At 38.2% G+C, this 12,471-nt stretch overlaps 1 protein-coding gene across 2 annotated transcripts in view; it reads left to right on the top strand.

Annotated features, from left to right (window-relative positions):
• The window catches only part of LOC111151093 (interleukin 1 receptor accessory protein), a 125,731-nt gene that overhangs the window by 82,770 nt on the left and 30,490 nt on the right, over positions 1-12,471 (top strand). For both annotated transcript variants that reach the window (XM_022508865.1, XM_022508874.1), the window contains exon 4: positions 3,533-3,719. In XM_022508865.1, the coding sequence (XP_022364573.1) occupies positions 3,533-3,719 (187 nt within the window). The remainder of the gene's footprint in view (positions 1-3,532; positions 3,720-12,471) is intronic.

The following is a 12,471-nucleotide window of genomic DNA, read 5'->3' as shown; positions in this document are numbered from 1 at the left end:
TGCCCAAGAGGTGTGCAGAGAAAACGGTTGCACTCCTGAGATCTTTCTCTATAACTGGTTCCTTTTCAAACCCTGACATATATCAAGATTATCTAATGATGGAGCCTTGTTTATTTTTTTCCTTTTCCCTGATATTAGAACCTGCCTGCATTTCTGCCTCAACTGAAAGCATCTATTTCCCTAGACAATGAGCACAGTAGAGAGCAGAACCCATTCATTTCTGTTGTTCTTGGCATCTTTCGATGTCCCTGATACAGAAGAAAGCCTTAGGATGCCTTATGGAAGAAGAATATTTGGGAGATATCCAGTGTATTTAGAATAATGCCTTTCAAACTTTTTCATCAAAATTGCCTTACAAAACAAATAAACACCATATCATTGGGAATCTAAGAATATAATCCAAAGAACCCCACCAATACTGCAAAATTTCTTTCAAATCCACTTTGTTGAATCTTGAAAATTCATATAGATTTTGCATTTTAAACCATATTCTATTTAAACCATATTTTAAACCATATTCTATTCTTCTATTACCACAGATTAATGCTGTTTTTGTTCTGAAAAAAAAAAAAAATTATAAAAAACTGAGCTCCGGGGCCCCTGCGTGGCTCAGTGGGTTAGCCCTCTGCCTTCAGCTCAGGTCATGATCTCGGAGTCCTGGGATTGAGCCCCACGTCGGGTTCTCTGCTCAGCAGGGAGCCTGCTTCCCCCAACCTCTGCCTGTCTCTCTGTCTACTTGTGCTCAATCTTTCTCTGTCAAATAAATAAATAAAATCTTTAAAAGAAAAAAAAAAAAAAAACAGCCGAGGCCTCTCTAAAGAATAATCATTTTTAAGGCTTAGATCTTTGGCTACTCTTTTCCCAAGGTCCCCTTTTAGCTTCCAAGACTTACTTTGTTTTTTAAATTCCCATCTGGTTTGTGGATTATGGCTTGTTTTTGTTTTTGTTTTGTGTTTGTTTTGTTTTTACACAGTTTCCTACTGTTTAATAGGTGCAGTATGCACCTATTAGTTTGCTAGGGCTACTAAAACAAAATACCACAGAAAAGTGACTTAAATACCAGAAATTTGTGTTCTTGCAGTCCTGGAGGCTATAATTCCAAGATCAAAGTGTTGGCAGGGTTGGTCTCATTTCTCTCTCTTTGATTTGTGGACTGCCATCTTCTTTCCATCTCTTCACATGATCTACCCCCTGCATCATCTCTGTCCTATTCTCCTCTTCTTATAAGAATATCAGTCATATTGGATTAGGGCCCACCATACTCATTTTACCTTAATCACCTCTTTCAAGACTTGTCTCCAAATATGGTCACATTCTGAATTACTGGAGGTTAAGTATTCAACATATGAATTTGGGGAACACAATTCAGCCCATAACAATAGGGCTGAATGATATAATGATACAACAGCATAGAATGACATAATAGATAGTCCCACACTGTCTTCTGAATGCCCTTTGTCTCTCATGGTTATTGACCATTCTCTGATAGAGAAATGTGACTACATTTTGATATATTTAAGCTATGTTACGATTAAGTGAAAAAGGACTTCTCTGTCACAGAACGCATTTTCATCATTGTGGCCTTAGGAGTCCCTTGGAACCTCTGAAGGCCCTTTTGAGGTTTTCACCTGATTCTTTAGTTTTATTGGAATGAACTCTAGACTAGTTTGCAAGCTTCCAAAGAGCACTGACCACTATTTATGTCCAAGACAGCTTTGTAGGAGAGGTCAAGACAGATTATAGTGGAAAGAGCATGGGATGAAAAGACACAGAAACCAGGCTGGCATCCCAGCCCTTATGCTACTCAGCTGGTGACCTTAGGCACGTCAGTCTGTGTCTGAGAGCTTTGGCATTTGTATCCACCCAATGAGAAAAGCAGCCTAAAATCTCCTTTCCATCTTTGGCAATTGTTAATCTGTTACAGGTGGACATCAGAAATAGCTGGGAAAGCGTTATCAGTAGCTTTCTGGATGACCTTGTTCTCTTCTCTGCATTTTAGTGTTTCATTAACTCTATTTTTGTTTCCTACTTATCTAGAGCACTTCCTCAAACTTTTCTAACCTTTACATTATAGGAGCAGCGTGACTGTTAAGGCCTGAGTATTCCTTTAATGTGATTTATCAATTTCCAGATGGCCATCTCTTCAGTTTACCTGTCTGCTTATCTTCTCTGTCCCTAAAGTAAATCTAGAAGTGAACTTGTCTGGTGGAGACACCAGAAGCTTTCCACAGTCCTGAGGCAATTCCTAAGTGGAGAATGTCCTTAAACTGGCCCATGTAAAATCAAAGGCCTGATGTCTTAGGGCCATAAATTAAGATTCATCCTCTAGGATTGTACCACTTGTATTCTTGTTTCAATATTCCTCTGAGGATAACATCCAGATTTTACTTTAGAAACCAGAAAAATCAGTCCTACCACTGTTCATTATTTTTTTTAAGTCAGAGAATATATCTTATGAAGCTGAAAATTACCCCCTGTAAAATTTCCACCTATAGAATACTTCTTCCACCTGGTAGACCTTTTGCTATTTTTAGGTGGTGATTATAGCTGCCACTGTCCCTTCTTACCTTATTATCGTTGTCATAAGTCATCTTTAAACATCCCTTCTTCCCATTCTGGGAGAGAAATGCATCCCCCATTTCACTGTATTTAGCCTCAATTAATTAGTTAATGAGTATCTATATGTATTTGGCACCTTGAATTGAAATCACAAAAAAAGGTAGACAGTGAGTGACCCATTTACCCATAACCCTAAGAAATCAGTTATTTTTATTATCTGTGTTCCCTTTATGTGTACAGACACATGTTTTACATCCATTCCATTTATTTTTGAAACATTTAGTTAGTGCCTACTGAAAGTTTAGACACTGTACTACATGCAAAGAACAAAAGAAGAAACATGTGACCATGCCCTTGTTTGAACTATGATAAAGTCAATCAAGGAAATGTTTGAGGTGCTCAGAGAATGAGAACCCTAATTTAGAAGTGGGGTGCGTGGAGGATGACATGGAAAGCCTCCATATGTGAGGTGGACTGATGTCTTAGGGCCATAAATTAAGATTCATCCTCCAGGATTGTACCACTTGTATTCTTGTTTCAATATTCCTCTGAGGATAACATCCAGATTTTACTTTGGAAACCAGAAAAATCAGTCTTACCACTGTCCATTATTTTTTTTAAGTCAGAGGATATATCTTATGAGGCTGAAAATTACCCCCTGCATAAGGGATGAGAGAGCCCCTAGGCAGACTAAATGACCTGTGTGGACATTCAAATGTAAATACAATTGCCCAGTCATCCTAAAATGTAAATATTTTAGTATATCAGCAGTAGCTAAATGTGTCTGTTTTTATTTTGTGACATCAAATTGGTAGAAGAAATACCTCTATAACGCACTTAATTTCTATGTGAACTCACATGCAAATGAAATCTCAATGCGCAGCATTATTTCACTTAGCTCATTTTCATGTGATTGCTGCATCAAATTCAATGCAAAGGCAATTGCCCATTTATTGGCTATTTTTCTTTTCAGGAACACCACATACTGCAGCAAAGTTGCATTTCCCCTGGAAGTGGTTCAGAAAGACAGCTGCTTCAATTCCTCCATGAAACTCCCACTGCACAAGCTGTATATAGAGTATGGTGTTCAGAAGATCACGTGTCCAAATGTAGATGGGTTCTTTCCTTCCACTGTCAAACCAACCATCACTTGGTACATGGTAAGCAAACTCAGGAGCATCTTACGCTCTCTAAAATGGCAATGTCTGTCCTTGATTCTTGAGTTAATGTTGAAACTGAGGTTTTTCTTGTCAGATTTTTTATTTCTTCCTTAATAACTTTATGCAAATCTTTTACCACGTCTTTACTTTGTGCCATTTTTATTTATCTGTGTGCCATTTTGAGGAAGTAGTGAAGAATGCTTTGTCTCAACTCACCATTTCCTAAATTACATTCACTGGACAACTAGAACTACCATATTTCTATTAACTTCCTGTGAGATACCATTTGAGAAATGCCTGCATGCTCTTTTCATTGCTAAGTGAGGTCAGAAGCTGCTCGCTCATCTGGTGAATGTCAACTCCTTGATTAGTCAGCACTGTATTCTGCTATCTGTGTGTGTTCCCATGTTTATCCTCATTTGTGGGCACAGTCCATCTGTGGTCTCTTCCACATCTGAGAGACTTGGCAAGTATTCAGTCAAAAATGAAGATGTTGGAAGATGGCACCTGTGGCAGCAGCCTTATTTGTTTTTTAATCTCCTCACATACCCACATATGCCAAAGCTAAAAACTACTGGACAACATTTAGAACAAACTCCGGGATGAGTTAGCCACAAGAATCACTTTCGATGACATAAGTGAAACAAACCACATATAGAATCAGTGTCTAGGGAAGTGGGGCAGATGGAAGTCATGTGGTCTCTGCTAGACTGGAGAACAAGGAACCAGCGATCCTCACTGTAAAGTGTGGTGGGCCAGTTTGAGAACAGGAGTTGAAGTTGGGAAGAGTTTTACTCTCTAACAGAGAATGAGTCCAAGAGGCCCATAGTAAGAAGTTCTGAAGCAGCAGACTCAACAAATCTCAAGATCATAGTTTGGAAGAGGGAGCTCTGTGAAGTTAGAAAATCCTGCCAAATTCAAAAGCTCAGAAAAAAACGCATTTAACATAAAAATGAATAACAAAAAGAGCCAGGATAGGGGTGCCTGGGGGGCTCACTTCATGATCTCGGGGTTCTGAGATCGAGCCCCATGTCGGGCTCCACGCTCAGTACAGAGTCTGCTTCAGATTCTCTTTCTCCCTCTCCCCCTCTCCCTGCTCACATGTGCTCTCTTTCTCTAAACAGATAAAAATAAAACCTTAAAATAAAAGAACCAAGGTAAAATCCTGTTCAAACTTGAGAAGAAAAAGGAGAATATGAAGCAGAATAACATTTCTACCAAAAAAAAGAAGCATGCCAGAGGAATATAATGTGACTTACTAGTTAAAAAATGAGCTAAAAGATATTAAGAAATGAGATGTGAAAGAATAACCTAGATCAATAAGAATTAGAAACATCCAAAATTAGAAAGTTAGGAAGATGGAAATAAGTCATTCAGCTAAAACTAAGAGGGACATAACAGCAAATGAACATGATAGATAATGCCTTAAGATGAACAGAAAGTGGAAAGGAGAAGGAATTTAAAATTAAAGATAAATGATGAATAAAAATAGGAAGGTTAGAATGGATATACCAGTAACACATAAAATAGACTGTAGACAATGAGTATTGCCAGAGATAAAGAGGACTTTTCAGAATAATAAAAGGGTCAATTCATCAGGAAGTCATAAAAATAGTACAAGTATATGTGCCTCGCAGCAGTGTGTCTGACTGCATGAAGCAAAAGTTGACAGATTTAAAAGAAGAAATAGGCAATTCATAATCATAGTTTAAAATGTTAGCATCTAATGGTTTAAGTCATTAATGAAATGACTTAGGAGCCAACTTTAAGAGTTTTCCATTGGCCAATAATGGAACAATTTGAACTTCAGTAAGGTCATTAATCACAATGAGTTGAATCTTATGAATTAAATTTAAATCCATAAGTTCATAATGATATTTTTAAAATAATTGGTCACATTTAGTGGATGATAGGAAATCAATTTGTTATCTTGAAAACGAGTAAAGGGAAAAAATCAGCTATTTATTCTGCTTTTCCTGTAAGAAATGTGCACTGAGTAATGAAATAGTGCAGAGAAATGTGTTTTTATAAAAGTATATAATCATTTGCAGCCCCTAATGAACTAATAAATCTGAGCATGAAGCATCAGTGACTGATACCATCATAAGAAAGGGAACAGCTAGACATATTCCTTCTTTTTTTTTTTTTTTAATTTTATTTATTTATTTGACAGACAGAAATCACAAGTAGGCAGAGAGGCAGGCAGAGAGAGACATGGGGAAGCAGGCTCCCCACCAGAGCAGAGAGCCCAATGCGGGGCTCAATCCCAGGACTCTGAGATCATGACCTGAGCCAAAGGCAGAGGCCCAACCCACTGAGCCACCCAGGCGCCCCAAGACATATTCCTTCTTATGAAAGAATAAAATATCACTTATAATTGTGCCAAATGGATTAAACCTGAGTCTGAAAAAAAACAAAACAAAACAAAACAAAAAACAAAACCCAAAACACCCTTTGGATCCTACTGCCATTTTGCAGGGTATATAAGGAACAGAGGAATGTATTGATCTATACCATGAGTTTGCAGTTAGCAAAATCCAGACTGGAAAATTCTATAGGCCAAATGTCCTGGATTATTCAACAGATAAATTACAAGGAAAAGAAAGGCATGATGTGGGAATGTGTAGGTTTTGAGACACGTAAGACACATTTAACATTGGATGAAACTATAGTGTCTAAGGATGGTCATGTAGGTGATAAAATTATAAATTAAAAATAAGAAATTGATTTTACCATGAAAGTGTAGATAGTGGCTACTTTGGCAGGGGAGGAAAAGAGCTGTGATTGACATGGGGCATGTGGAAGGCCTTCAGGGATGACTAATCACAGTCTATTCTGGACTTGCGTGGTGCTTACAAAGTATTTGCTTTATAATAATACATGAACTCGTACATATATTTGAGTGATTTTGTATGTATTTTATGCTAAAGTAAAATGATTAAGAGACAGGGAGGGAAGGAAGGAGAAAGAAAATGAAAAAGAGAAAGACTGATTTAAGATCCATAACAACTAGTTGCAATGTATGGACCTTAATTAGATTGTGTTTTCTTCAGCCAAGCTATAGAGCAAGTTATGAGAAAACCAGGGAACTCTGACCACAGAATATTGATAATACAATGAGTTGTCACTTTTTAAATTGTTATAATAATACTGTAGTTATGCTTGCCGAAGACAAGGTCTTGTCATTTGGAGATATACATAAAAATCTTTACAAGTGAAATTATATAATGTCTGTGATTTGCTTCACAATAATCTTGGGGCGCAGTGAGTGGGTGTAGATGAAATAAGACATAGATTGAATTTTTACTTTTGAGGCTAGGTACAGGTACAGTCGATCATTGTATATTCTCTTTTTTTTTTTAAAGATTTTATATATTTATTTGACAGAGAGAGATCACAAGTAGACAGAGAGGCAGGCGGAGAGAGAGGAGGAAGCAGGCTCCCTGCTGAGCAGAGAGCCCGATGCGGGACTCGATCCCAGGACCCCGAGATCATGACCTGAGCCAAAGGCAGCGGCTTAACCCACTGAGCCACCCAGGCGCCCCGATCATTGTATATTCTATGATCATAGTGTTCCATAGCAGACAGCATAAAAAATGATTAAAAGAATAATATTAACAATTGTACATTAGTAAGTATAATGCATTTTCCAATTAAATAAAATGTTCTTCTCTTTACCTGCAATTGAGTTCTCTCATCTCTAACCCTGTTCACTTTCCTATACTTTGACTACTCAATGGTCTGAAAAAAATTAATTTTATTTCCTTATATATTCTATTTTTTTTTCCCTTTTTCTTGATGCATACCTACCTGGAAGGCCCCCTCTTCTTTCTTTAGAACAGTTCAAATTCTACCACCTTCATGGAATGTTCTCTCTTCTTTCCAGCTAGAAATATTTTTTTCCCTAATATAATCCCAAAGCAACTTATTTATGCCTATCTCCATGTCATTTTTCACTTCCTTTATTGTTTTACTGTCATCCATGTATACATTTAACAGCTGTTGAAGATCGATTGTATTCAATGCAATATGTCAGGTTTGGGGGAACACAGTGATGAATAAGATATATGTCCTACCCTGCATAGTTCCAAAAAGATCCTACACTTTAATTCAGACAAGTTTATAAATAAGAATTCTTACTCTTATAAAAAAGTGGAATTCTAATTTCCATATGAGTACCAAAGATAATTAATTGTTGTTTCTAAGAAGAGGGAGAAATGTACAGGCATGTATCCTATGAGATTGATTATTTCTTGAGGATGAAGTTATGACTTTCGCATCTCTATGTCCTCAAAGATTTCTAGATTTTTTTTGTTTTTCTGGTTGGATGAATGTTGGTGCTATTAACCAAGGTATGAAATAGCAGAGAAGGAGTGGTTTGGGGGCAATGAGATATCTGTGAGATCTCTAGGGAGCAGCGACCTATAGTTCGTGGTTACATGTATATGGGTCTGGAGTGTAGAAGAAAAATCAAAACTGGAGATAGAGAATTGGCTGCATCTCTGTGATAGTTGAATCCCTTAAGAAGAAGACAAAATACAAAATAAAATCATAAAGGATAAGGGCTAAAATCAAAATCTGGAGAGAATGTTCATAGGGTGAATGAGGACAAGAAACATAGAAAAATCAAGAAAAAAAGTCATAGCAGTGAAAACAATGCAATGGCACATTCCCAACAATGTTCAGGTGACTAAGAGGACAACCAGTAACGGACATCCTTCCTATTCTCTGATTCTGGAAAGGTTGCTATTGATGTGCTGCTTTTTATTTCTCTATCTTTGAGTAATCGACTGATACCTTTAATCCTGAGAGTTCCGCAGTCTTGGGAACAAAATCAGCGTTCTTGGCAGGGGGATTCTCCCATCACTGTATAGCAAGGCTGACATTGCTTTCTATTTCCTACCCTCTGCAATCACCTCCTGCATCTGCGTGGATATCTTGGCTCTCTTGCAGTAGTTCTCTTTCCATTGTTATTAGCTGAATTCCCTACCTTGACATTGGAGAAATAGTTTATTTTAGTAATAACTGCGAGAGTTAAGACAAATTAATCAGTTTCAGCAAATTTGTTTTTCTGTTGACAGAGGGTGAAAACTGATGAATTGAGAAAAGGAAAAGGAAACTAACATTTCTTGCATTTTCCTAGTAAAATACCTTGTACTGGGTACTTTATATGTTAAATGTAATACTCACCACTTCCTTCAGGGTCGATATCATTAGGAACCAGAGGCTCAGAGAGGTAAAACGTGATACCTAACTTTTACTGAGCACAGGAATTCTTCCAAATATTTTGATGATTTTAATTCTCTCAACATTAAGTAGGGTCTATCATTTTCTCCATTTTATCATTAAGAAGACTCAAGTACAGAGTGGTTGAGAGATTTTTCCTGGTCCCATAGCTTTAAATTATTTTATATAATTTACTGGAAACAGTCCAGCCAGTAATGGAAAAATCTGGGAACCCACTTTCGTTGGGTTCCAAAGCTAATACCTTTCAGAAATGACACAGGGAGGGTGCTTCAATCTTTATTTCTGGAGTGTGAGGCACTTTGAAGGACAGAGCCAGCTTTGCACACAGGCTAGGTCATAAGGGAGACTGGGGGCCATAAGGAAACCAGTGGCTCGATCACCCAGGGAAGTCAAAAGGGGCTCAGAAAACTGGGATTGGTGGGAACAGAAAATCAGAAGTTTCTCTTTAAGAATTGCAGGGGAAATGGGATAGGCTTGAATTTTTCTCCTCTGCTTCTCTTCTGTCCTGCTGTTTTCTACATGGCCGAGAGTTCTTCAGTCTGGGCCAGAATTCATAGTCCCTAGTTCGACAATCTTCTGAGTTAAATTGATGTTCTGTAAATGTTTGTCAAATGAGCCAGGTTTTGTTACTAGCCTGGAAACCGAACCATGGTTTGGAAGTGATTTACTGAATTTCAAATAGCCAGCTTATAAAAGAACTTTTGGAACACAACACATATATAAATTGGAGGTTGCATATTTATTCACATAGGGACTTCTGAATGCATAGGCGTAAAGACACAGGTAAGTGTGATCCGTTGTTGTTGTTACTATTATTATTGGATTTACTCAGAGACAAAAGCTTTAGAATATGGTGAGCCATCCTGACTTTCATACTACTGGATCATCTCTTGTTCTCATTTTTATAACTGGATATTTCAATAGTTTTCTCCAGAGGCACTTGTAAAAACAAAGGCAATTTTCCCCTTCTTACTGAGGATCAGAGGAACCACTTTAGAGGATGTGTTGGATATTACCTTGATAGCAACTGCTGAAAAGCTCTCAGCTGCCATTTAGCAGGATAGAGATCATTCCAGATCTCAATTTGCAAAAAGCTGGTTTTCCTTGTACTCAGTGTGATCATTAAAATTAGAAAAATGCCTCCACCTCTAACTTTCAGTGACGTGAATCGGAATTGGCCAGCTATTGTTTATAAATCTCTCAGAAGGGGGCGCCTGGGTGACTCAGTGGGTTGGGCCTCTGCCTTCGGCTCCGGTTGTGGTCTCAGGGTCCTGGGATGGGACCACACGTTGAGCTCTCTGCTCAGCGGAGAGCCTGCTTCCCCGCCCCCACCACCTCTCTGCCTGCCTCTCTGCCTACTTGTGATCTCTGTCTGTCAAATAAATAAATGGAATCTTAAAAAAAAAAAAAAAATCTCTCAGAAAAGTGAAAACTTTTGCTTTTTCGGACACAGAGCCATCAGGAAAACATGACTGAAACAATGCTAAGCTTGGCCTTCTTGTTGGCATGGCATGTATTGTTAGGTTAGTCCAAGGTCTATGTAATCAACTTTATTTTAAGGTGCTTGTTTCAATCTGATTGACATCTTAGTTTGGTTATCTCTTTCCTTTCTCTGTAGTCCCAATGTAGTGATTTTTAACCTTTGGTATAAAGGAAGTATGTATCACATTTTCTTTTCAAGCCATACGCGTTGAATTATTTGTATGCATATGTACACACAGCATTTTATGTATAGTTTCTGGACTTCTGAGAAGTTAAGGTCCATCCTTTAAACTTGAACCCCATTCAAGTATCTGAGAAGTCTTGAAGCTGACTTAGGCTGAATGAATCACCCACTCTGTATTGTGAAAGCACTTAAGTTATACCTCATCTTTGTTACTGTAATGATTGCATTTCTCTCTTCTGTACTGGGTAGTGATCTCTCTCTAACCCTTGAATAACAAGCACACAGTGCAAAACGGGGCCAATATACTTTGTATTTAGGAACTGATTCAATAATTGAATGAATTGGACTGGATTGGAAAATTCCATGAGAATAAGGTTCATTTCTGTTTTTGCTGTCTGCGGTATGCCCAGCTCCTAACACAGTACCTGTCACATGGGAGGGATTTTGTTAAGTGTTTGTTGTGTAAACACTGGATGATGGATGATGCAATTCTGAAGTTCATTGAAAGTGACTGGTGGATAGAACTCTGAGAAGACTTTGTGAACAAGTAAGATGCATTTCATAGCAACTTAATCTTGGGTGCAAAAATGTCAATAGATATTCATAACTATTCTAATGTTATATCTCAAACTCTTTGTATCCTCACCCGGTTTCCCTTCCCATCCTGCAACTGCCCCATCCCATGTATTACAATCCTTGTATTCATCTTCTTGTTATCATGTGCATACCGCTTGAACTTTCAACACCATGTCTTGTGTCTTTCCTTCTCTCATATTTCTAACCTACAACACAAATGTACTGAGCATTTCCCATGTGCTAAGTATTGGGCAAGTTGCTGCCCACGCGGGTAACAGTACTCATCCACCCACCACATGCCCCTGGGAGTAAGTTTTCTAGAGGAAGAAATAAGCATGGAAAGAGCTCATAAAGTTGGTTAAGGCCTAACACAGAGGCTAAAATGCTATAAGAGTACAGGAGATTTTTTAAAATTTATTTATTTATTTGTCAGGGAGAGAGAGAGAGAGCATAAGCCAGGGGGAACTGCAGGCAGGGGGAGAAAGAGCTCTCCACTGAACAAGGATCCTGATGCAAGATTGGATCCCAGGACCCTGGGTTCAGGAACTGAGCTGAGGCAGACTCTTCAGCAACCGAGCCACCCAGACATCCCATGCAGGGGACTTTTTTCACATTTTCCCCGTGTCTAGGGTGTCACTTCCCCAAGTCTCCCCTCCTCCCACATAGCTGGTGATATTCTACTTGCCCTTTAACAATCAGACCCACATCTTCCTCCTCCAGGAAGTTTTTCTAAATGTTTTGTGTTTAATGTTTTCCCTCACTTCCCCACCCCAATATGCTTCTCATCATATTTGTTGCAATTCTGCACTAGACTGCATGCCTCTAGGTCAGAAACTATACCATTTCCATTCTTGTGCCCTCCTACAGTTCTTTAAAAGTTGTAGGTTTATTGAATGGAAATATCTGTCTTTTTTTAGTCATGACTTCCCCCCGCTCACACCCCATGCTTCAGCACATGATTTATTTCCTCTCAAAGATCTCAGAGTTATTTCTCGTGCTGTTCTTTACCTATATGTTGCGGTAGGTTGCCATGGTTACCACTACGTATTAGAAACGTTTATCTCCTGTTGAACTTCTCTCTTTTGAATTCAAAATGAGGAACTGATTGGTCAACTAAGTGGATGGCTTGTTTTCTAGTCAGACAAGTGTTTGCTTCACAGTAGAAATCAACTTACCAGTAATCATTTCTTGCATTTGGAAACATGTTTTTTTTTTTTTTTTAATTCTTTGGATATCTAGATTTTTGTTTAAACTTTTTTTTCC

Source organism: Enhydra lutris, unplaced genomic scaffold (genome assembly GCF_002288905.1).
Source record: "Enhydra lutris kenyoni isolate GAN:26980312 unplaced genomic scaffold, ASM228890v2 scaffoldscaffold2, whole genome shotgun sequence".
In the NCBI taxonomy this organism is placed as follows: domain Eukaryota; kingdom Metazoa; phylum Chordata; class Mammalia; order Carnivora; family Mustelidae; genus Enhydra; species Enhydra lutris.
This window is presented reverse-complemented; position numbering and strand designations above follow the sequence as displayed.